At 43.3% G+C, this 26,882-nt stretch overlaps 1 protein-coding gene across 1 annotated transcript in view; it reads right to left on the bottom strand.

Moving 5' to 3' along the window:
* The window catches only part of SEZ6 (seizure related 6 homolog), a 519,872-nt gene that overhangs the window by 122,108 nt on the left and 370,882 nt on the right, over positions 1-26,882 (bottom strand). Inside the window, exon 4 of the mRNA XM_083172348.1 lies at positions 25,116-25,311. Within this exon, the coding sequence (XP_083028474.1) occupies positions 25,116-25,311 (196 nt within the window). The remainder of the gene's footprint in view (positions 1-25,115; positions 25,312-26,882) is intronic.

Below are 26,882 nucleotides of genomic sequence, written 5' to 3'. Positions count from 1 at the left end.
ACCCCTTAATCTTTGCAGGTCTGCAGCCTGAATTTGCAGCTGGGAGAAAGGAGCTTTGATGCCCTCTGGGAAATGCAGATGCAAGATACTGTTTGCACCCAGCTGCTGTGTCTGCATTGAATGTCTCTGCAATGAAAGTGTTACACTGTAACAGTTCTTCTGCAATCTATCCGGTTTCTGCAAGGAATTTCCCTCAACGCATCTTAAATTTAAATGCCAGGTGAGTGCTGGTAAGCGAATACAGATGTTACAGAACAGACTTGCATCTCTAAATGGACACCCCGCTGAAATGGAAATGTTTGCAAGTAAAACAATGTTTGAATTGTTGCTTAAAATGTGTACAGCCGTGATGCCATTTGGTGTCAGAACGGGAGTGTGCGCTGACTTTCAACTAAATGCCACTTTCTAAAGCCCCATTCACACTAGGCAACCCTTTCTAAGTGATATCTGTTACTGTATCCTCTAGTCACGTGTATGGGGATTTTGGCAATGTGTTCCATCATCAACATCAGTGTTCAATGTCATCTGCTAGTTTACGCACTTGGCAAAGCAGCTATGGGTTTACAGCAGAGGTTCCCAAATTCCGTCTTCAATACACAGGTGTTAAGTATATCCATGCGTGGCCACAGGTGACACTAATTAGAACAGCTTTCAATTTGATTTAACCATCTGCGCTGAGCCACGGCAGCGCTTGGGAGCCACTGAGCTACAGAGATCAGTACTCTAAAGCAGAGCTTCCAAATCACAGAACTCAAGGCACACTAAGGGGTAAATTTACTAAGACAGGAGTTCTATTGAAGAAGGACTTATTTGTGCTGGGCAGCGCTGTGCACCAGCAGTGCTCGGCTTAGTTGCAACCAGGTTGTGCGGCTGCATACCTCCCAACATGACCCTCTCCAGGAGGGACAGAATGCTCTGTTTCTGGACTTCCCTCTTAATGTATGATTGCTATCACCTGTGTGGAAACACCTTTCTTACCCATTTACCTGCTTGGCACAGGTGACTGCAATCATACATTAAGAGGGAAGTCAGTGCAAAGTGGCCCTTATTCAGATCTGATAGCAGTACAAATTTGTTCTCAAAATGGGCAAAACCATGTGCACTGCAGGTGGGGCAGATGTAACATGTGCAGAGAGAGTTAGATTTGGGTGAGTTATTTTGTTTCTGTGCAGGTTAAATACTGGCTGCATTATTTTGACACTGCAATGTAGATTCCAGTTTCAACACACCCCACCCAAAAATATCTCTCTCTGCACATGTTACATCTGCCCCACCTGCAGTGCACATGGTTTTGCCCATTTTGAGAACAAATTTGTACTGGGATCAGATCTGAATAAGGGCCAGTGTCCCTCCTGGAGTGGGTCATTTTGGGAGGTATGCGGCTGCATGCTTGGTGTTAGAGGTCAGGATGTGCAGCCCCTTCAGCTGTGCCTTCTGCCCCTTTAGCACTGCGTGCACTCCTGCGTACTTGTTTTACATGTCACATGTATGGTTTAGAAAGAATAACTGGTACTCTTTACCTAGAAGGGCGCCCACGATTTTGATCGTGGGCATCGTAAAGGAAAAAAAATGCGTCGGTCCCAAAAAATCGCATGCGATGCGACCGACGCGATGACCGCGATTTCCCATAGGGAACAATGTTAAATGTCCCAATTGACCCGATTTTCCGTAGGGAACAATCTTAAATGACCCAATTGACCCGATTTTCCATAGGGAACAATGTTAAATGGCCCACAGAGGCCAAATAGGCACCCTGAAGTGTGAAATGGCCCCCCCCCCCCAATTGTTAACGGCACCCCACGATCAATGTCAACCCGAAGCGTGGCGAGTGCAGCGAGCCCGCGAGGGGCGGCGGTACGCGTCCTACAACCTTTTCATACCCCCACTATCCACGTCGGGGTGGAGTTGAGAATAGAAAGTGTGGCGAGCGCAGCGAGCCACCGAGCCCGAAGCGAGGGGACACGGACAGCTGTGAAGGCCGCGAGGGGACGTGTATACCTGTGAATATACCTGCGCTCGCCACACTTTCTATTCTCAACTCCACGCCGACGTGGATAGTGGTGGTATGAAAAGGTCGTAGGACGCGTACCGCCGCCCCTCGCGGGCTCGCTGCGCTCGCCACGCTTCGGGTTGACGTTGATCGTGGGGTGGCGTTAACAATTGGGGGGGCCATTTCACACTTCAGGGTGCCTATTTGGCCTCTGTGGGCCGTTTAACATTGTTCCCTATGGAAAATCGGGTCAATTAGGACATTTAACATTGTTCCCTATGGGAAATCGCGGTCATCGCGTCGGTCGCATCGCATGCGATTTTTTAGTACATGCGATGCCCGCGATGGCCGCGATGGGCGCCCTTCTAGGTAAAGAGTACAGAATAACTTATTAACAAAAGAAAACAGCACAGGGAAAACTCATTCATAAATATAGACAAAGAAACATTGGTCCCAATGTGCTATTGAAAAATACTTTTAGCTACACCTCTTCATAGGAACCTACCCCAGTCAAGTTACCAACAAATAGCACCCTTTAACCCTTTGATTGCCAACATCTGTGAGAGATGTGCAAAATATCCACTAAAACACATCTATTGAAAAAACAATTCTGCACATCTATTGAAAGAACATGCTGACACCATTATTGGCAGGACTTAAAGTGGTCCTGTAGAGTTGGATGGGGAAACTCATTTCTTTCTGCCATTCTCCCCTCACCCTATTAGGCAGAGTAGGGGCCAGTGGTAGGGTTTTTGGCACCCCCCTGCAAACTAGAATGTTTTTCTCTTAGCCTTAATGTCTGGGCCAAGGTGGAGGTTGAAATGTTCCACCTCACCATTACAGGTTCCCGCCACTTTAATCCCTGATTATGGGTCTGTTTAAATGTTGACATATCACCAGTTTATATAACTCCTGAAATAATAATGTGTTTAAGTTCATTCAATACATTTATTAAAATCCCCAAAACTATATTGTAATACCATACACAGTACTGGATCCAGTTAATAGATCTATAGTGTCTAGAGAGTCAATCGGTCTACCCCAAACAGGTCAACATGCAATAGGTTAACAGGGTCAAAAGGTCGACACAGTAGCGCACACAGGGGGGTTTCTGAGTACCCCCAGGAGTCTAAGGGACCTAGGCTAAATGCTGAGGGTCCCCTCTTTCTAGGGGTACAAGAATTTTAAAAATCAGACCTTGGGAACCGGAGATATCTGACTTCAAAGCAGTGGTCCCCATCCAAGGGCAGTATTCAATGAAAAAATTTGCCGTGTTTTATGGCGAGTTTGTGCTATTTTCGCGTTGGAAGGAGCATTTTGCTCTCCAAAAGTGAGCCACCCTATTCAATGTGATATTTTCACCGTCTTTTTAAGTGATTTTCGCCGTGTCTCTCTTGTAGAAATTCTCCATCTTTTCATGGAGAACTGGAATGTGAACTTTTAAACTAAAAGTTTTTTTTTTAAATTTTGGTGTCAAAAAATCAGGATTTTTTTTCTGTGAAGGGGCATGTTATTTTTATTCATGTGCTTATAGCACATGAATATATATTTAATTTTAAAAAAAATATTTTAAAATTTTTTTTTTTTACACAGAGCAGCCAGCAGGGGGCCGGAGCTCTCGAGCCGCTCATTAGATATTCATATATTCACTGCACCCGATCATTACATATGCACGATCAGGTGCAGTGAATACTGGGTCCCCCACTGGCTATAGGGGGGGGGGCAGCTTGTGCTGCCTGGGTCCCGGGGAGCCCACCTCCCCTCCACATATGTTCTGGGGCAGCCAGGGAGACTTTAATCTCCCTGGCTGCCACCGTCCCCCGGCTCCCTGCCAGCTCCCTGCCGCGGACACTCGTCCGCTGCAGGGGTTAAGACTCGCCGCGAGTGGCGGCGAGTCTTAACCACATTGAATAGTGGGAGCAGGAGTGGCAGCGAGCCCTCCGGAACAGGGCGAGTGCATGGCGACAGAAAAAATCTCTCGCCATGCACGGAAAATTTTTCTCATTGAATACTGCCCCAAGCCTGTTAATTGCTTTTCCCAGTCAGATATTTCAGGTTCAGTCTGACTTATAGTTTTTCTGAGGGTATATTCCAAAAGCTGGGACTCTGCCCCTTTGATGGACACTAGTAGCTTGTCTCTACTGTGCCCAGAACCAGAGATATCAGCCTTCCAGCAGCTGGTTACTGCTCCAGCTCCACACACCTGGTATGTAGTTTTATATACTCGTTGGCAGATTGCTCTGCCTCCTGAACTCTGATCCCCTAGTCCCCAGTACCATTTGGTAGGTGAGATCCTCTAGTTTTTAATTCCATTAAAATCTAAGAAATCTATTTCCGGGAACTGGATATATCTGCAGTCAAGCAAGCTGTCCTCCCACCAGAAAATTATGAATAAGTCCACTCCACTATACACCCCTCCTCTGCGTATTAAACATCCTATACTTCCCTGGAAGTTATGTATCAGGTCCCCTTCATTCAGCCCAATGCCCCCTTCTCCTACCATCTGTGCAGTAAAAGGGGTAATTAGTGGAAATTACTGATCCAGGCCCTACATGCTGAGCAGTTGATATAATACCCCCTACCACCCGTGGGACATCAAAGCTTCCGCTCATAGCACCCCCCACCCCTACCACTGGAGGAAAGGTAGGGGCCCCAATACATTGCTATGCCCAGGGGTCTACACTGCTGTTGACACCCCTGTATGTATGTATATATATATATAAATATATATATATGTATATGTGGGTATATATATATATATATATATATATATATAATTGTTATTATTATTTATATACACATTTGGTCTATCTATAATACTTTACCTGACCCGGCATATACTGAGTCACATAAGTGTCCATCTCTGTGCTTTGCTCCGCCCGTCTGGAAACCCCCTTCAGAAAATCCTGCGTTTGCCCCTGCGACAGGGTCAAAATATTGACATGAAAAGGTCAATGTGTATTAGGTCGACAGGGTCAAAAGGTCAACATGAAAAAGGTGGATTTTTTTTAAACCTGCTTGTTCTTACATCCATGTTGGCAAGAGTACAATGGTGTGCTGAGTGTAGTGAGGCACTGAACAGCGGCGTAACTATAGCACCGCAGCCCCCGCCACCGCGGGGGGGCGCTGTGCATGTGGGGGTGCCGAGGGCTGCAGTGCTATAGTTAACCCCCCCCCCCAATCCCCCGCAGACTTACCTATCTCGCTGGTCCCGGCGGCTCCATTCTTCTGCTGAGGACCACCACAAAATGGCCGCCCCCATATAGCACACAGTTCTCTGAAACTATCTGCTGTATGGGGGCGGCCATTTTGTGGTGGTCCTCAGCAGAAGAACGGAGCCGCCGGGACCAGCGCGATAGGTAAGGCTGTGGGGGATTGGGGGGAAGGGGGGTTTGCATGGGCGGCGGGGCGGCGGGGCAGGGGGGTAGGGGTGCTTGGCGGGGCGGCGGTGGTGGGGGGGCGCCCCCCCATAACAGCGGGGTGGCGCCCAAAACGTGGCTACGCCACTGGCACTGAACCCTAAACAAGGCCAGTGAACCACTAAGCAAGGGTACTAGTTACACTAATTGAGGGTCCGTGTCAACAGTTGTCGACATTGACACACACAAAATGTGAAAACTCATGTCGACCTTTTCATGCGGCAACCTTTTTCATGTCAACCTTTTTCAGCATGTCGACCTTTTGACCTTGTCGAGCTTTGTTAACATTTTGACCCTGCCAAACTTTTTCACCTTGTAGACATATTGCATGCCGACCTTTAGACTATCTTTCTAGAACATTCTATATCCTATAATCCACACCCACACATCACACAGTAAGGTCAGGCATGTTCATAGGCCACATGTCACTGACTGTGGAGGCAGCATGGATCCCTGGATCCCTGCTTTCAATGGGAAAAAACGAGGCTATGAAATTCAGCGCTAGGTGGCCCTGTTGGAAGAACTATAGTGAATGGGTCTGTTCCTAAAACAAATGAAAACTAATGTGTTTGCATGTGTAACAGGACCATTATTTATAATGGAAGCGGTATGAAATCTCGGCGGTCGGGATCCCGGCGTTCAAAATCCCGACGCCGGAATCCCGACCGCCGAAATCCCGACAAGGGGGGGACGTGGATCGCCCCCCCTTGCGGGCTCGCTGCGCTCGCCACGCAGCGGGCCCGGTGCCTCGCTACGCTTGGCACACTAATTTATTCTCCCTCCAGGGGTGTCGTGGACACCCCAGGAGGGAGAAAGTGTCGGGATTTCGGCGGTCGGGATTTCGGCGGTCGGGATTCCGGCGTCGGGATTCTGAACGCCGGGATCCCGACCGCCGGGATTTTAACTGCATCCCTTTATAATAAATAGGCCTCTAGAACTGCAAACAGGTGTTTCAGTGATCTGGAAACTTCTAGGGGGAAAAAGATGTGTCCAGGCAAAAATAAAAAAAGAATACATTGGAGCTTTAGTCTTTAGTAAAATTAGCCACATGTGACAATTTTGGGGAGTAGTTATTTTCATGTAGGTAGATACAAAAATAGTCACCTATATAAGGACTGTTATTCACCTGGGGTTTTTATTTTTAAATTCCTTACCTACCTGCTGTTTTAGGCAAGAAATAGTTTAGTAGTGACTCATTACTTAATTTAGAACTTCCTAGCACCATAGTATTTGTCCTGGCACTGTAAAAGATTGGAAGAAGAGGCCCATGAGAATCTGCAAGCAATGCAATTTAATCTATGAAGCATTTTTATGCATGTCCATTAAAAGGTATTACCATCATCAACAAATCTCAAGACACTCACTACTATAATTGAAATGCGCTGTAAGCCCTAGTAATGTGAAAGTTTTCAAGGCACTACTTTACTGAACACACACATGCTCTATGTAGAATGCAGCAGATTGTGAATTATTTCCAATTAATAATACAACAAAGAACAAAGAGATAGCCTTTTACTATATAAACATATAGGCTTATCAATATTTATTATTATGATGGTCTTTGTGAATACAACTGTTTGTAGCCTATTTATGTTTTGAATGTAAACAGAATTTTTACTTAACTTTTTAATTTGGATATTAGTAATGTATTTGTTAAATACATTTAAAAGATATTTATTTTATTCACGCTTCCACAGGTAGACTTTGAAGTGTCCTCTTCACCTTCAGGTAAAAACCCTGTCCAAGATGTTTTTACAATCACCTATTATAAACCCTCTCCTTCCAGCTTTTAATGCCATCTCGGAAAATAGGAGATTCTAAAAACAGCCCTTGGTAGCACATATTACTGTTTTACCTAAAGGAGACAATGGCGCTCTCTTTGTCCCAGTTACAGGCCAATTGTCCTTCTAAATATTGACATTACACTTTATGCTATGATGAATGATAACTATCTAAACATATCCTCCCTGGTCTTATCCACGAGGACTAGGTAGAGTTTGCACTCTGAATGGAAGCATACAACCAAGGTAATTGACCTTATACTGTACATCATATTTCCCAGGGTAAATCTCAAGCTATTCTTCTGTCTACTAATGCAGACTTTATGAACATGGTCATTGAACATGTGGGGGTTGATCCCCCAGGGTTCCACCGGATTCTTGCACTTTATGACCCCCTTAGCTAGTGTGCAGGTAAATGAAGCTTTATCCCCACCATTTGATACTTTTTGTACTCTGTATGGAGGTCCTAGCTAGAGCCATCAGAATATTTTGGGTATTCATGTGGGTCCCCAGGAATACAATTTGTCCCTCTTTGACAATGATCTCCTGGCTATCATTTTCACTAACCCTGTAACATCCCTCTCTAATCTAGTTTCCAAGTGTTAAACCTATGGTTAAACCTGAAAACTCACCTCTTGAGGCAAGCCTATCATATTTAAGTTCTACACGCATAACCCTCTGAGGCACTTACTGTATGTATTATATAGCTTCCCTTCTGGACTTAAATACAAAGAGATATGGACCACAAGTGTAGTTAAAGCAGCTGTATATGGGAGTGTGTAAAGCTCCCTGTATAAACAAAGAAAACGAATAAGGATTATACAGCGCTGGGTTTGTACTAAATAGAGTCTAATACAATTTGACCATATATAAACATTTATTAAACATGATTTAAAACATTAAAAAATAGACATTTTTAGAGAATTCTCTATATCACCAATGGGAATTGGGTAATGGGCAAAAATGGGGAGATATTGCTCCAGTGGGTGGAAAGAAAGATCAGTTCAGATGCACCTGTGATGGCAGAATATTTACCAAGTGATGTTTCGGCAGTCTCTCTCCTGTATATTGTAAAGGAGAAAAGGTGAAGTCCCGGCAGAATCTCCAGCGAGTAGCGGATCCAGATTCACTCAGAAAGACCACAAGGAGTTTTCTTCGGGTTTTAGATAACCCAGGTGTGTCTTTGTATTGAAGAAATGCTGAGATTGTGGATTCCTTGGATTATTTGGCTGGTCCGGGTGGATAAATAAAGTGCAAATGCAGACTTGGATCGGTAAAGTGCAGGTGCAGGTGACACTGGTAGCAGCTCAACGCGTTTCGACGTGTTGGCACGTCTTCTTCAGGAGCAGTAATGACTGGTATGTCAGAGGGAGCTCTATATATACCTTGAGTTAATTAGGGGGGTGTTGCCCAGGTAAAGTGGGTGGTGATATTATTCCCAATTATTTAAACACAGTAAATACATATAAAAGCAGTTAATTCAATATACATAAAATTAGTTAAAAAACTTGTATGCACAGGAGTATAGGTATCTAATAGTAATTCATTAAATATCATCATAAACAGTGATATTGTACGTTTTGTATTGCAAGAGAAGCTCAATAAAGTTTCAAATCACGTGACCGGAACAGGTCACGTGATGTACACAATGAAAGAGAAATTTCTATATGTTGTCATCTATAGCTCTTAGAGACAAGATAAGTACCTGCTAGATATCGTAGGGCAGTGCACGGAGGGCAGGGGATCTGGAAGCGCTGTATCAATATGCCGTTAATACGGCAGCTGTATCTGAATATCGTGACCCACGGAAGTGACATGGGTCAGGGCGGAAGTGCGGCGCAAGTGCGGCGCTAAGGTCCTTCCCCGCTATGGTTAGCGGAAGTCATGTGTATCAAGGCGGAAGTGCATCGCCAAAATTCTTCCCCGCTATGGTTGGCGGAAGTATGTACAATTTAGCGTGTGGATGGCATCTGCTAATAATTGAAATTGTGCAGCATGGTTGGCGGAGATATTATTCCTCTGACACATGATTGATATTTGTGTATCTACAATTTAGTATACTCTAAAATGAGTATAAATGTATTCTGAGAGGGTACAAATCTATAAACACATAATTAAATAATTTGTCTAACTAGCCCTTCGTGCACTGTTTTTTTTATGTTGTTATTCTACTTATAGTAGGAGATGGACACCAAAAAAGGTAGTTTGACCAGATTGATATTAATAATGGGGGTCTGTATCTACTGGGCGGACCCAAAATAATGATTACTCATTGTGTAGATATCTACAGAAGAATGATATAAACAATAGACAGACAGAAAATACATGATTAATATCTACATTAGAAATGAGTATAGTTTGAATGAAGTGGTAAAAAGGTCATATTAACAATAATGAGTATGATCCACTTATATTATACAGTTACATAATTATTAGTTCTATTTAAGACATTATACATTTATGGATGGTATAGGAACTTAATTGTTGGGGATTTTTCTATGTATAGTCACAATATAGTAGGATGACATTAAGGATCATGAATTACCCCTAAGGGTATAGGTATATTTACAGATGAAACCAGATAGTCAGCATATGGATGTGTGTTCATAGTACACTGTTAAGTTCGAGTGCCTCATTTAATCCGTCAGGAAATAAACAATTTAATTTAAAAGTCCAGTACACCTCCTGACGACATAAGGTGTTGTATCTGTCCCCTCCTCTTGGGGATACGGGTATGTGTTCGAGTCCTATTATTTGTAGGTCTTTAGGGTTTTTGTTGTGTGCTTGTAGAAAGTGTCTAGGAACACTATGACACGTTAGGCCTTTCATAATGTTACGGCGATGTTCCATAAACCTTATCTTCAATGGACGGGTGGTCCGGCCTACATATTTTAGGCCACAAGTGCAAGAAAGAAGATAGATTACATAATTGCTATCGCAATTGATGAAATTCCTAATGGAGAGGGTTTCGTTCTCATGTGTAATTTGGGTGGTTCTTCTTGGAGTGTGGTTGCACATCGTGCATCTGTTTTTACCACACTTATAGAAACCTGCTGGTCTAGAGACCAACCAGGAATCTGGAGTATCTTTTTCTTGTTCTGTAGTGGTCCTCAAGTGGCTAGGGGCTAAAATCGTTTTCAGGGATCTATTCTTTTTATATACTATAGAAGGTTTATTTGGTAAGATGTCTCTCAGAATTCTATCATGTTTAAGGATGCCATAATTTTTGTTAATTATCTGTTTGATTTGGAAATGTGATTTGTTGTATTTACAGATGAAGGCCATTTCACGATCGTTCTTAGAGCATTTCTTGGAGGTGTTGGTTAAGAGGGCCTCTCTATCCATTTGTTGTACTGCTTTAAGGGCATCTTGTAGGAGGGGGTCTGGATATCCTCTCTGTCTGAAGGAATTTAGGATTTCTGAGGCTTGTACATTAAAGGTTTCTATTGAAGAACAGTTGCGGCGTATGCGCATCAACTGGCCTTTTGGTATATTTACTTTCCACGATTTGTGGTGAGAACTGTTGAAATGAAGGTATGAATGAGTATCTACTGATTTAGTGAAATTGGCAGTGGTGATCAGTGAATCTACAATTTTTAGGGAAATATCCAAAAAAATCAATATGTGAGGTATTATAATTAGAGGTGAAAGAAAGATTAAACAAATTCTTATTAAGTGATGTGACAAAGTGCTGTGCTGAACTTAAATCACCGTCCCAAATTATAAATAAATCATCAATATAGCGGCCATAGAAGACCAGATTCGCGCCAAAGTCGCCGCCCCACACATGGGTGTCCTCGAACTCGCCCATGTATAGGTTGGCATAACTTGGCGCAAGTCTGGTCCCCATGGCCGTGCCCATCACCTGGAGATAATGTGTGTTGGAGAACAAAAAATAATTGTGAGTCAAAATAAAGGAGATAGAAGAGATAATAAAGGATTGTTGTTCCCATGTCAGGTCACTATCTCTCCGTAATTTGTTGGTAAGATGTTCGATACCAAGTTCATGAGGTATGTTGGTATAGAGAGATTTTACATCAAGGGTCATAAAGGCATATGAGTCTTTCCACAAGATGTTTTGGATTCTCTGAAGGAAGTGTGTTGTATCCTTCAGGTGTGACCTGAGCATGGGAACAAGAGGTTGTAAATAAAAATCCATATAATGTGATAGGTTGGAAGTGAGGGAACCTATACCAGAAATTATGGGGCGGCCCGGGGGTGTGGTTAGTGACTTGTGAATTTTCGGGAGGTGATAGTAGGTGGGTGTGATGGGATGGGGATTATAAAGAAATTGCCAGGTTTCTTTGGAGATGGTATCATTCATACGTGCCTCATCTAAAAGTTGTTTGTATTCTGTTAGGAATAGTGATGTAGGGTCTGTTTTCAGAGTTTTGTAAAACGAAATATCGTTTAGTTGATTATAAGCCTCTTTCAGATAATCTTTCTTATCTTGAACTACCAGACCCCCCCCTTTGTCTGCCTCTTTTATAATTATGGAGGTGTCTGAGGTTAGGGTTTTTAGTGCTCTTTTTTCAGCACGGGATAAATTAGAATTATAGGGGTTTTTGCTTGAATTTTGTTTACACAAATCCTTAAAATCTGAGAGTGTGACCTTATAAAAAGTCTCTATATTGGCGCTCTTTGCAGATATAGGAAAGAATTCTGACTTTCTTTTAAAGGTTTTGGAAGACATATCGTAAACTTTAATTGTGGGTGATTTGTTGGTATCTGGATTATTTTCAGAGAGAAGTTCCTGTAAAGTTATTAATGCTGGATCGTCTGAGGCATCAAGGACAATGGGCATGCTGTTATCTATGTCATGGGCTGAGTTTTTATTGGCGAAGTACCTTTTGCGACAAAGGGTACGGATATACCTATTTAGTTCCACATATAATTCAAAGATATTTGGATCATTGGAAGGAACGTATTTTAAACCTTTCGCTAATAATGATAGTTCATCTTTGTTTAGATCTTTGGATGAAATGTTGCAGGTACTTATCTTGTCTCTAAGAGCTATAGATGACAACATATAGAAATTTCTCTTTCATTGTGTACATCACGTGACCTGTTCCGGTCACGTGATTTGAAACTTTATTGAGCTTCTCTTGCAATACAAAACGTACAATATCACTGTTTATGATGATATTTAATGAATTACTATTAGATACCTATACTCCTGTGCATACAAGTTTTTTAACTAATTTTATGTATATTGAATTAACTGCTTTTATATGTATTTACTGTGTTTAAATAATTGGGAATAATATCACCACCCACTTTACCTGGGCAACACCCCCCTAATTAACTCAAGGTATATATAGAGCTCCCTCTGACATACCAGTCATTACTGCTCCTGAAGAAGACGTGCCAACACGTCGAAACGCGTTGAGCTGCTACCAGTGTCACCTGCACCTGCACTTTACCGATCCAAGTCTGCATTTGCACTTTATTTATCCACCCGGACCAGCCAAATAATCCAAGGAATCCACAATCTCAGCATTTCTTCAATACAAAGACACACCTGGGTTATCTAAAACCCGAAGAAAACTCCTTGTGGTCTTTCTGAGTGAATCTGGATCCGCTACTCGCTGGAGATTCTGCCGGGACTTCACCTTTTCTCCTTTACAATATACAGGAGAGAGACTGCCGAAACATCACTTGGTAAATATTCTGCCATCACAGGTGCATCTGAACTGATCTTTCTTTCCACCCACTGGAGCAATATCTCCCCATTTTTGCCCATTACCCAATTCCCATTGGTGATATAGAGAATTCTCTAAAAATGTCTATTTTTTAATGTTTTAAATCATGTTTAATAAATGTTTATATATGGTCAAATTGTATTAGACTCTATTTAGTACAAACCCAGCGCTGTATAATCCTTATTCGTTCCCTTCTGGACTTGTAACTTGGTGGGACTGCTATGCTATTACTGGTGCCTGTCCTTGTGTTTCCCTCCTAAATCCCTATAGATTGTAAATTTGCAGCAGGGCCCTCTAACCCCCAAATCTGACTGTTGTTACCCAGTTTGTTTTATCACTGTCTACTATTGAAAAGCGCAACGGAATCTGCTGCGCTATATAAGAAACTGTAAATAAATAATAAATAAATAATGGTAATCTTTCTAATTTAAAATTACATTTCCCTTACTCTAAGGCTTTAAATATCTATTCCCCACTATCTACCTTACAGGGTCTGAAGGATGCATTTCCATTCTTTTGGCATCCCACTGAACTTAAGTACCTTGGTGTCACACTTACCAGGGATTTATCTAATATTTTTCAGGCCAATTATTAATACATCCTATCCAATGTATGCACAGAATACTCTTCATTGCTATCAACTTGGTAGAGACCAATGAAAGTGGTCAGGATGAATTATCCTACAGCCACTATCAATTTGTGGTTTCATACTTTACATTTTTCCATTAGAAAACTTGTTTGGCAAGTAGAGTGGTCTCATTGCGTTCAAACAGCATACAGTATATCCACAATTGCCCACTCTATAGCTGTCTCTCGGGATTGTATTGTAAATCTGGTGGTCGTGATCCTGACAGTCTGTACGCCAACAGAGACATCCTAACATTTAGAATCCTGAGGGAACCTGGTTGAGTATTTTAATCATACCTTTGACCCCCCTCTCACAGCAGCCTAATTCTCTCCCCCAGTGCCTAACTCTAATCCTTACTCCATTACTTACCATTGGGATCCTCACCTGTCTCTCATTACCCAAATTAGTTCTCTCTCACTGCAAGTTCTATACATAGATCACTGAGGCAATTGCGGCACAAACTGACCTTAAAAACTCACTGACCCCCTCCCATTTCACTAACTGCCCTCCATAGCACACATTAACTCCCCTTACTGCCCCCTAACAGCTCTCACTGACCCCCTTTTCTCTCTTATCCTATCATAGCTCACACGCTAACCCCCACAATACAAACTGACCCTCTCATAGCCATCCAACCTCACAATCCCCCCTTCTCTGTCCACCCCACAGCACCCTTTGGTCTTTTTAGTGTCCACCTTAAAATGCACTACACCTTTAATAATCACCTCACTTACTCTACCTCACTCTAAGCATTCACACAGGCCTCTCTAATATCCATCCCACAGCATTCCTCCATACCACCTGCACTCCCTCTCTAATACTTTCAATCTCCATCTCTCAGTCCTCTTAGTAACCCCGCATCTCAGTCCACCTCGCTGCACTGGTCCCTTCAATGTCTACCTCACAGCATTTCCAGATACCAGCATTACTCCCTTCCCAACAATTTCAACCCCCATTACATAGCAGATGAACCTACGTAGTAGGTTCATTCATCCAACCTTTGCACATATCCTTCAATGTTGGAAGAACCTTTGATGCTCTCCAGATTTCCTCTGAATTTTCCCCTAACATCTTTTATACACAATCCTAATTTGACATCAGCTATACAGATGGTGGGATTCCAATATTGGGCTATGGCTGGCCTCTTTAGGGTCAATCAGCTGGTGTCTTTTCCAGGGATCCCTCAGTTTACAGAAATTCAGTCTAATGGGCGATTGCTAAAACAGAATTCTGAAGATACCTTCAGATGAGAGACATTTTCTTTATCCAAGTGGCAATTGCTGGCCAAGTGGGGACTTTTGAGATATTATATGAAGCCCCACAAATTGGCCCAAATTATGTGTAGATTGTCCTGTGTCCTCACTATGGAGACAAAATATAAAATCTTGAAGAAATGATATAGACATCCTTCACTTGACTACAAAATATATCATTCCACTTGTTGGAGTGCTTTCCTACATGTATGGTGACAAGGCCTTTGGAGAGACATTATTTGGACTTCCTAATCTATATAACATAGCACTGTACCTTTCTAATTCCAATATCCCGACTAGGGCCTTTAGCAAATTTCTGTTGCGTCACCTTAGTAATAGAACTAGAGCGGTGATTCAGATACAATGGAAATCCTTATGCCTTATCTCTAAGATTGACTGCTATATGTCTATGGACTATGGGCCTTATTCGAGTTCACTCTTTCTGACAAAATCCTTCTTAGATGGACAAAACCATGTGCACTGCAGGGGGGCAGATGTAACATGTGCAGATAGAAATAGATTTGGTGATTTTTTGGTGATTCTTTGCAGGGTAAATACTGGCTGCTTTATTTTAACACTGCAATATAGATCTCACTTTGAAGTAAAACCCCACCCAAATCTAATTAGATCTGCACAAGTTACATCTGCCCCCCTGCAGTGCACATGGTTTTGTCCATCTAAGAAGGATTTTGTCTGAAAGAGTGAACTCGAATAAGGCCCATTGTCTCAGGCGCCATCAAATACATGGAATTTTGTGCAACTTGTTTGCGATGGTTGAAATTTTAGGAGTGGGACTGCTACACATCTTATGTTAGGCATTCTGCTCCATGTATTGATTGTCCATAATTAATAATGCTTACTTATTTGAACCTGGTGATCCAGGTTGATACTTCACATCATTCCTATAGCTCAATTTAGGTCTCTAATCTCATGCCCCTTATCTCACCCCTTGACACCCCCTTCCGTTAATTTTAACCCCCCCTCTTGTTTTTAAACTCAGCCTTTTATAACTTATTTGAATATCTCTTGATGTTTACTTATTTGACCTTGTAACTGTATTTTTATGTTATTTACTTATGTATGTACATTATGTATTTACTCCGCACGGTGAATTGCAAATATTTATTTCAAAAACATTTTAACATAAAATATAAAATGTTACATTTAGTTAACATGATGCATACGTATAGTTAACTGTGCTAAAGAACTTGTCTGAATTGTGGATAGTACTTGAAATAGATAATGTTCCAAGCGGAAGCTATTTTTCTACACAAAATATTCATTTGACAGATCAGAAATTGTTATGTTAAGCCTATTAAAGGAGATAGCAGGATGCCTCTTACATTGCTTTGACTGCCTGTTAAACAAATACGTGCATCATTTTCAAAATCCTTAATGATATAACGATCACGGTAAACAAAGGCTACCCTTTTCCAAAATTTGTGGCCATAATTGTAAAATGTCTTGCCCTCACCAAGTCTACCTACATATTTGTGACAAATAAGGCATAACAGAAATTTGACATTATTATAATTATTTGTTTAATTAAAAAATAAGATAAATTAATTTGGTGCATTATCTTCGACAGTAGAATTTGCTTTCTGTATTAGTTTAACAGTATTTAGGCACATTGGTCCCAGTCCCAGTCCTGCTTACAACACTGCTTTAGTTCCTTTATGTTTTAAGTCCCATGCAAAGGTACCGATTAGGAGATGGGGTGGGTTCAGTGTTCTCAGGCCCTGTGTGCCTAGGGACCAAGGACTGAAGAGAGGCATCCCCAAGCCCCCACTATGTTATGTCTGTGAGTACATAACATAGTAAAAAGCTTCATGAATGGGTATAGCTCAGTAGTAGCCAACTCCAGTCCTTGAGAGCTACCAACAGTTCACAATTTCCAGACAACCTAGCTGCTGAAAAGGTGCACTCATTACTCACTGACACATTTTAAAAGATCCACAGGTGGAACTAATTACTTCACTTGTGATTCTGTGAGATCTGGAAAACATTAACTGTTGGTAGCTCTCAAGGACTGGAGTTGGTCACCCCAGGTATAGCTACACTCCCTTCAGTGGTGAACCCTTCCCCAAATACCAAGGCCTGCGCAATATTTTCTGGTCCTAGTCCCATATCTGACTGCAGTGGAGTTATGGACCTTTACTTGGACATTCCCAAATCTTTATGATTTTTTTTCCCCAGCTGTTTACTTGCTGGACACTTGCATGTGTGCTTTAGAATATCATCATGTTGTAGCAAGATACTACTTAGACCAAGCTTCAGTCTAGCATGGTCTTTCATAAAGTCCGTGGTGGCTCAACAGTCGTCTTGTCCTGTGGCCAAATATATTACCCCTTCACAAACTGTGCCTAACATTTCGTAGGAGGTTCTTGTGGTTAAAGATAATGATAATAGTAATAATAATAGTCATAATAATAATAATAATGTTTGCTTTCAACAAACATAACTTTTTGAATTAGGATCATACAACTCCACTTTAATCTCATCTGGACAGATAACATTGTTCCAGACAGTTGTGGATTGATAAATCTACAGTGTCTAGATAGACAGTCAGTAGTTAGACAGCAAAAGGTTGACAGGTCAAAAGGTCGACATGATTGAAAGGTCGACATAGTAAAAATGTCAACAATAAAAAGGTCAACATGAGTTTTTCAAAAATTTTGGGTGTCAGTGTTCACACCTATCGACATGGACCCTCAATTAGTTTAGCTCGTGCCCTCGCATGGCTCGCTTCACTCGTCATTTTTTGGGCCTCGTGGATGGTAAAGTATGAACAAATCCCCCCCCCCAAAAAATAATGTCGACCTCTTGACAATGTCACCCTTTTGACCCTGTCGACCTTTTGACCGTGCCAACTTATGGCATGTCGAGCTAGACACTGTAGATGTATACCGTTCCAGTCACCTTCGGTTTAACTCAGCAGTAACTTTGAAACACCAAGCCACACCTTTTTTTTTTTAGAAGAAGAAAATGGCTTTCAACGGACTAATCATCCAAGAAAGCCACACATGTTCAGTTGTATTCTAATCGTAAATTGATTAAGCAGAGATGTCTAGAGATCCCCTGATATAGTTTTTAGGTTCTTTACAATTTATTAAACATCATACAGTCTGATATTTGGTCAATTTTTCTGAGATGCCCACTCCTAGTAAGAATGGAAACTATATTTAATAGTCTCCATTTGTAGAAAAGCATCTCTCTGTAGAAGGAAATGCAAATTATTTGCAATTGCCCTTATAACCTATTATTTATTTATTTATTTACAGTTTATTTTCCAGACTCAGGGCCAGATGCACTAAGCTTCAAAAGTCAGTGGCGTAACTATAAAATGCGTGCCCCCCCCCCGCCGGAAAATACGGAAAGGCCCCCCCTAAAATAAATCTGAGTCCCCACAACTCTGCCCCCACCCATCCGACAAGCTGCCTGCCCATCCTCTTGCCCATCCTGTACACAGTAGCCAATAGCCGCCACTGTGTACAGGCAAATTAATCAGGTGGGGGGGGATCAGCCTGCCATGGCCGCGTGGCGCCCGCGCTGCGGCTGACTCTCCTCCAGTAATCAGCCAGCGGGCAGCTGCAGATGGCAGCATGTCAATGCGCTGGGCAGGTGCCAGTGCCTGACGCCCTCACAGACCCCGCTGCCGCTCGCTCCCCCAAGTGGCAGCACGCAGGGCTGCCGACAGGGGGGTCGGGGGGTACTTGAGTCCCGGGCCCCACTGCTCTGACAGAGGGTAGGGCCCAGGCAGCTCTATCCCCGCAGCACACATGCTGTGCCCGGCCGCCTGCCCCACCGTGGTGCCAGTTGGAGGAGGATGAGGAGCTGGCGCTGCCAAGCCGAAAACTAGAGAAGGGAGAGCAGCGTGTGGCCGTCTGTCCTCCCGCCTGCCCACTCGTCTGTGTGACGGTAATTCATTATTTTAATACTAACAGCAGGGAGATGGGAGCAGGGCTGGCGCTCTGAGCCTTTAAAATTTTGCTGAGGCTGGTGGTAGTGTTTGTGGTAGTGTTTGTGTGTGTTTAAGCAACATTGTTTACAGTGTTTCACCCTCACAAAATAAAAACCTGGCATCAGAACCAGATTTTTCTTTTGTGAGTGTGAAACACTGTAAACAATGTTTTTTTTATGGTAGTCAATCAATATTTGTTGCGCCTGCACACACATGTAAAGCCCCACACACACTGGATGATATTGGTCACAAAGTTGTTCAGAAAGGGCTTACTGAACGATATTGTGAACAATCTTTAACAATTCTCGCACACGAGCCTCGTTAACGACCCCCTCCCTCGTCCAGCATATTCGAACGAGGAGGACATAGTGAACAATGTCATACTGCAGCATGACCGTTGTCCCCTGCCTCTGTCTCCCCACTTGTATGCGGCATCAGCAAGTGTATATGCACTTGCCGATGCAACCCCCCCGCCAGCGGGATCGCTGTAGTGTGTATGGCCCTTAACACTGGTGGGCCCTGCCTATTTTGTCAGTCCCAGGTCCCACAGTTTCTGATGGCAGCCCTGGCAGCGGGGGCTGCCTTACACTAGTTACGCCACTGAAGTGATAAAATGGAGAGTGATAAACAGCCAGCCAATCAGCTCCTACCTGCCATGTCACAGACTGAAAAATGTCAGACAGGAGCTGATTGGCTGGTTGTTTATCACTCTCCATTTTATCACTTTTGAAGCATAGTGCATCTGGCCCTCAGTGTTGACAGTTGCATATCTGTCTGCATATCTGTCTGGCACGGTCTTCTCCTGGTTCACCTCATACCTCTCCGATCGCTCCTTCTGCGTCTCCACTCCGAGCTCCTCCTCTCCTACTACCCCGCAGCCAGTCGGTGTTCCCCAAGGGTCAGTCCTTGGCCCTCTCCTCTTCTCCCTCTACACCACCTCTCTGGGCACCCTCATCAGCTCCTATGGTTTTCATTACCACCTTTATGCTGATGATACCCTAATCTATCTCTCCTCCCCCGACTTATCCCCATCACTCCTGTCCAAGGTCTCCGAATGCCTCACGGCCATCTCAGCCTGGATGACCCAATGCTTCCTGAAACTAAACATGGCTAAAGCTGAACTTCTAATCTTCCATCCCCCGAACATCCCCTCTTCTCCCACTATCTCCATCAGCATTGGTGAAACCAAGATCACGTCCACCGACCAAACGCGCTGCCTCGGTGTCATCATTGACTCCTCCCTCTCTTTCACCCCCCACATTCATGCTCTCTCACAGTCTTGCCGCTTTCACCTACGCAACATCTCACGCATCAGACCATTCCTCTCCACTGACGCGACCAAAATTCTCATTCACTCTCTTGTCATCTCCCGCCTTGACTACTGCAACATCCTTCTCTCTGGGCTACCTCTCACCCGCCTCGCACCTCTCCAATCCATTCTAAATGCTGCTGCTAGGCTCATCTTCCTCTCCCGCCGCTCTACCTCCGCCTCCCCCCTCTGTCTATCTCTTCACTGGCTCCCCATTCCTTTCCGAGTTCTCTTTAAACTCCTCTTCACCACCTACAAGGCTATCTCCTCCTCCACAGCTCCCTACCTCTCTTCACTGATCTCTATCCACACTCCCTCCCGTCCTCTTCGCTCCATCGCTGACCGCCGACTGACCTCTCACCTAATCACCTCCTCCCACTCCCGTGTCCAAGACTTCTCTCGCGCTGCCCCCCTGCACTGGAACAACCTCCCGCCACCCATCAGGCTATCTGATTCCCTTACCTCCTTCAAGCGCTCCCTCAAAACCCACTTTTTTCGACTAGCCTATCCCTCCTCCTAACCTCTTTTTATCCTCCTATCCTGCCTCCGTTCCCCTCCGTTCCTACTTATCCTATTGTATTTTGTTCGTCCACCCACCTATTTTTAGTATGTTAACTCTTATGAGTAGGGTCCTCCTTCCTCACGTACTCACCCTACCTCATTATCTAACCTGTGCTTCTGTCCTGTTCTTCCCTTCCTCTACTTCATCTTCAGTCTCCTCGACAATTTTGACACCTACTTCTGAACTAATGCTGATTTTAGTTCTACCAGCTATACCCCTATTTATACTGTATTTTTCAACACACCCTGTATGTTACCTTGTAATTTGTTTTTTTGTTTGCTATGTACGGCGCTGCGGACACTTTGCGGCGCCTTATAAATAAACGTACTACTACTACTACAGAGGTTAGGGCAGTTGGGACATCCACAAGGCCTAGGTAATGAGGGGGCATAGCCAATTACGGTTAATTATGTGTAAAATAATACCACATAGACGTGTCCAGTACTGAAAAATGCTGTAGCTGGCCTGGGCTCCCACAACCCTCCTCCAACAGGCCTAGGTAATTAGTAACAGCTAACCCCTCTCAGCACCCATAAGCCAGAATATTGAATTATTAATAACGACACGCACTTAATTAGCAGTCTATTTAATGATAATATCCTGAATATAACATGGTAATACATTTAACGAACTCTCGTGTCTTGACAAAATTCCATTTAAAATCCCCCTGAATAAAGAGTTAAGATCTTTTTGGTGAAATCACACTGCAGGGCCCTAGAACCAATACTCAAATGTAATCTATACTCTTCCAAAAAAAGCAATCTAATGCACTATTATAATGTAGAATACTAAAAAAAAATATATATATAGTTGTTTAAATAAAAAAATAGCCACAGTCCCATATTTGTGCCTGTGGAATGTTTCATGAAAAAAAGAAAAAACACAATCTTTGTAGGATATGGTACTTTAAAGGTGCCCATACACTTAACATTTAACAAACAACTCCTAAGGTGAGGGCCAATAGAAAATTGGACATTATAGTCCTCAGCTGCTTTCCCAGACAGTATGTTGGTGTGAGCTCTCAATAAATAGGCACTGTGCCACCACAACCCAAATAAGACAGCACTTCACCTGAGATGCCCGCGACAGGTACAGTCACGCGGCAGGTACAGTCATTAGTCACTGTCCATAATCCCCAACATATTTATCTGTCATCAGGGAATTTTATCAAGGAGAGTATTTGGTGTACTGGCTTGTTCTTATATACAGGACATGCTCTTCAAAAAGGCCCCTTGTTGTTCCAATAATAAACATCAATGTCTCAGGTATACTGGATGATTCACATTACCCTTCAGAAGTATAATTTAATAGATCAGTCTTAGAGAACATTGGTTTTTTTATTGAATCGTAGTGTTTACAGGTATGCTTTCTTTCAGAGCACAGAACTGGATACATATCTCCAGATTCAGATTATTTATTATGTAGTAATAATGGAGATACTGTACTAACCATTGCTGTCCATAATTTAAGTAGACCCTGGCGTATACATTATTATATATTATTGGTGCTGCAAAAAGGGGGTTATTCTGGTTGATTCGCAAGGCTGCGAATTCGCAGCCTTGTCAGTACACCAAACCCCGCCTTATGAATGGTGGCTGGCCGCCACCCATTTGCAAGGAAAATTCGCAAGCAGGGCATGTGAATGGATGTTACACAGTAAGCCTGGTGGGATCCATCCCCATCATTCGATGGTCGCCTACCATCGAATGATGGCGAAGGCTCACACCTCTGTAAGGTAGCCTCAGAGCAACCCCCGTGTCTGTTCGGGGGGTGGGCGATGTCAGCTGTCCGCCCACCCCCCGTGTCTGTTTGGGGGGGGGTGAGTAGGCGGACCGCTGACATCCAGTTGCCTCCCCCCCACCTGTTTTTCATTAGCATGAGCGCTGGGCATTCCCATATGTTAATGGGGCAGCCCACTGCCCCACGCCCCCCTCCGCCTCCTGCCTGCAAGTTTGCTTGCATGTACCTGGCGAATAATCTGTTCTCCGTGGCCGCACGCAACAGGCGGATGCACATGAGCATATAAGAAACATCGAGCCCCGTGCCAACGGACCTGAATAAGGGCCATACTGTAGTTGCAATACATCATGATTTGTTCTACAATTTTAAAAGTTAGTCGGGCAGATGTATTAAGCCTTAACAAGAGATACATGCAAGGGTGATAAAGAGAGATAAACATCCAGCCAATCACCTGCTAACTGCCATGTTACAGACTGTGTTTGAAAAAAGTCAGTAAGGATGTGATTGGCTGGACGTTTATCTCTCTTTATCACCCTTGCATTTATCTCTTGTTAAGGCTTAATACATCTGCCCCAGTGTACCTCTGGGAGCTTCAGCTAAACCCCCACTCAATGGCAAGTTTCATGGCATCCTAATCCTGCCATGAAAAGGACAAGGCAGTACAGTATGTGCCTGCTGCTAACCTGCCAGCCTTTGCTGACCTCATACCCGTGTATAAGTTACGTTGGCTGAGGACCCCAAGCTTTGTTTTCCGCTTAATAAATACGTTAGCCTTTGGATACATTATACAGAGCAGTAAACAGGCTCTTTTATTTACTCTGCGCACTGTTTTATAAATAGAGCCTTAAGTCACATATACAGCAGAACTTTGTGATCAGCCACTTGGTATATAAATATATACACAACCAAAGAGCCATTTCTTTATAATCCCTGGAAGCAGATGGCTCTAATGACGGCTATGTTTGTCTTTGTTTGTAAATATTTTCTCTTGGTTTTATTTTTGGGGTATATCTTAGGCCCACATGTTCTTTGTACGTGTGAAAAAGAATGAGAATCACACCAGACGGAGGGGATTTCACATACTGTACACACAGACATTAGGAGAAACAAGCAGTTGGTCAGCGTTGTAGATGAGACAGCCCAGTGAGGGTACTATATATTACAGTGCAAATCCCTCAACTGCAGAGGTACAGAGTAATGCAGTCTTGTTGGACTGTGAAGCTATTATTATTATTACACCGTTGTTTTATATCACAGTGCAATACCCTCAACTGCAGAGGTACAGAGTAGTGCAGTTTTGTGGTGCTGTGCAGCTATTATTACACCAATGTTTTATATCACAGTGCAAAACCCTCGACTGCAGAGGTACAGAGTAGTGCAGTTTTGTGGTGCTGTGCAGCTATTATTACACCAATGTTTTATATCACAGTGCAAAACCCTAGACTGCAGAGATACAGAGTAATACTCCATTCAGACTGAAAATGGACACACGGAATCAGGATACCAGTCCGTCCTGGTAGTGACCCGGCATTTGCGTTCTCAAAGATCCCACAGCAACCTGGGTTATTGCCAGATCTCTGATGTCAAATGGGGGTGGGGCGGAGCCGCGGGCTTCAGCAGGGACAGGGGAGGAGGTAACGTTTGGAGTTGATGATGTCTCCAAGCACTGCCTCCTCCATAGTGTGAACGGGACCCGGACTGCCTGACCTGGGTTACGCGTTCACATTGCACAGCAACACAGTTCACAGCCATGTTCAACCCTGAGATGCCAAGCTGCTCCACCCGGGAAACGTGACTATGACGCTTTTATACTGCAGAAACACCCGGGTTAACTCAGGTTTAAAGGTATATAATGCAGTCTTGTGGGGCTGTGCAGCTATTAATACATGGTTGTTATATATTACAAAGTGCAAAACCCTGGACTGCAGAGATACATAGTGCAATCTTGTGGAGCTGTGCAACTATTATTACGATATTTGCACCCATTTATGCAGGGGAGCATACAGATTTGTAATGAATTGTAAAATGTAATTGTTAAAGCATCTCCTTCCAGCTACACATAATGCATAATTCCCAACAGTTTTGAACCAATAATAGCAACTTGAAGCCCCAAAACATACTCATGTAATTAGCAGCAGTAAGATGGACCCATGGTTAATGTAAGACATACTGTAAATTAGGCTAATATAATATTTGGGGAATAAATAAAAATATTGATATTCATGAAAGTTAATTTGTTCCAAAGTGGTAAATGGTGATGTTTTGCTGTTTGCACCTGGTGCATTTCCAGCTAATCCCTCATATTGCAAACACTCAGATAACTTTGATATAAATGCTGGACAACTAGAACACTTACTGTACACAGATATACATAGATTTCGCACAAGTGTCCCTCCTTGGGGAAGCATGCATGCATTAATAGCCTTAAAACCTGGACTGCAATGTCAGAGTTTGGAAAACTCCGGTATACTGTATTGCATCAAAGTCCAGAGACCACTGCCTATAAAAGAAGGACATATGGCTGAAGACACTTATTGCTTATGCAGTTGACATCACCTACAGAGCAGGGAACCTGGAATACATGCACCATCTGACTGAGATCACTATAGTATGAAACACATTGTTTCCATAAAGAGAAGACTTTGAAGCATGATATTTGTCTTTGACAATTTCTAGAATGCTCACTACTAAGTGTTCTGTTCATACGGCAAAACTGTTAATTGCGCCACAATAAATAAAGGTCAGTGGTAAAACAGAAGCGTTAAAGTACCTTGGTAATAGAAGCGGAAACTGCCTGGGTTGGTGGTTGGCTGTAAGCTCTGGAAATGCACCATGACTTGATTGGTTGGACTTCGGATCACCTGACCCCTCATTAGAAAGGATTCATTAGCAAGGATCACAGGCTCCACTCCTTCCAGGCTCTCCACCGTTACTGTCTCACCTTCTGATAAACTGATGTTTTGCACCTGTTGACAACAATGGAGATAAAAAACATTTACAATAAATTACTTAATGAGGTGCAGTCTGGAATTATACTGTAGCATCTTATGCAAGCGTCTCTGAATGCTTTACATTTGTCATCAGTTTGGCTTTTTTTAAACTAAAATATAAATATATCTATGTGACATGATTATTCTCAGTCCATAAAATCCATATGTTCCTTTTTTCTGAGTGTTAGTAAAACAGCTATAGCAACACATTAGCATAAATGATGTTTAACCAAGTGCAACCATTTTATGGAATTCACTTATATAATCACTTCCCATCAGTGTCTTTTCCATTAATATGTTTTACACACTCTATTTCATGATGTCACTTCAGTGTTAAATAGGACACTGAAGGTCCCAGCAGGAAAATGGAGACCACTGTTGAGTCAAAAGTAACATACCATATTATTAATAATGTACAGTAAAACTTACATATACAGTACAATAGCAAAAACCATCCTTTGGGAATTGAATGGAGCTTAATGTCAGACATACTTCCATGTTGCCTTTATGTTGTGCATTCTGAACCCACCTTCCCCCCCTCACACACACTAAAAAAACAATGGAAAGGGAACGCTTTCTGCTCAAATTTGCAGTGCTGTTAGCCAAGGGTATTTTAAGAGGTGAAGGCCCGTGTGCGGCCTCCTCCGTACAGGCCCTCTCCTCTCTGCTGAAGTAGCGTAGCACAGCAGAGTCTGAGCACTAGAACACTCAGACTCCACCGCGTATGCTCAGATCTCCAGGAAAATGGTGTGACGGCCATTTTTCAAGTGATTTCAACAGTGTTGCTGCTGCCGGTGGACCCAGGTGGGTTAGTTTAAAAAAAAAGTGTGGTGGCATGGGCTCCACTAGGACTCGGGGACCTGTGTGCACCATGCACACTGCTCCCATTATAATAATGCCCCTGGCATTATCAGACCCCATAGGGGCTGCATTTGTGGTTGGCATATGTTAGAGATATCTATGGCAATCCTTCCATGGATATGCATTTCAGGCAGTGGCGTAACTATAGCACCGAAACCCCCGCGGTCGCGGGGGGGCGCCGTGCATGTGGGGGCGCCGGGGGGCTGTGGTTCTATATTAATGCCCCCGCCCCCATCCCCCGCAGGCTTACCTGTCTGCACGTCCCGGCTCCCCTCCTGGCTTCAATCAATTCTACAATAACCACAATAAAATGGCCGCCCCATAAAGCAGACAGTTCTCTGAAACTGTCTGCAGTATGGGGGCGGCCATTTTATCGTGGTCCGTCTGCATAGAATTAATTGAAGCTAGGAGGGGAGCCGGGACGCGCAGACAGATAAGCCTGCGGCGATGGGGGGGGGGGGGGGGGAGGGGGAACGGGCAGCCGGGGGGGGGGGAGCGCCCCCCCATTAACAGCGGGGGCGCCACAAACCTAGCTATGCCACTGATTTCAGGTACACCCAATGAAGAACCATATAATACTGTATGATAAATATGACTTTATGTGGCTTGCTCAAAATACAATAATCGAAACATCAAGGGGTAAATGTACTAAAGCTTCTAAAAATGAAAAGAGGTTTCTGTCATTT

The sequence above is a fragment of the Crinia signifera genome, chromosome 2 (assembly GCF_055691185.1).
Source record: "Crinia signifera chromosome 2, ASM5569118v1, whole genome shotgun sequence".
NCBI classification, from domain to species: Eukaryota; Metazoa; Chordata; class Amphibia; order Anura; family Myobatrachidae; genus Crinia; species Crinia signifera.
The sequence above is the reverse complement of the archived record's forward strand: the minus strand, read 5'-3'. Positions and strand labels throughout refer to the sequence as shown.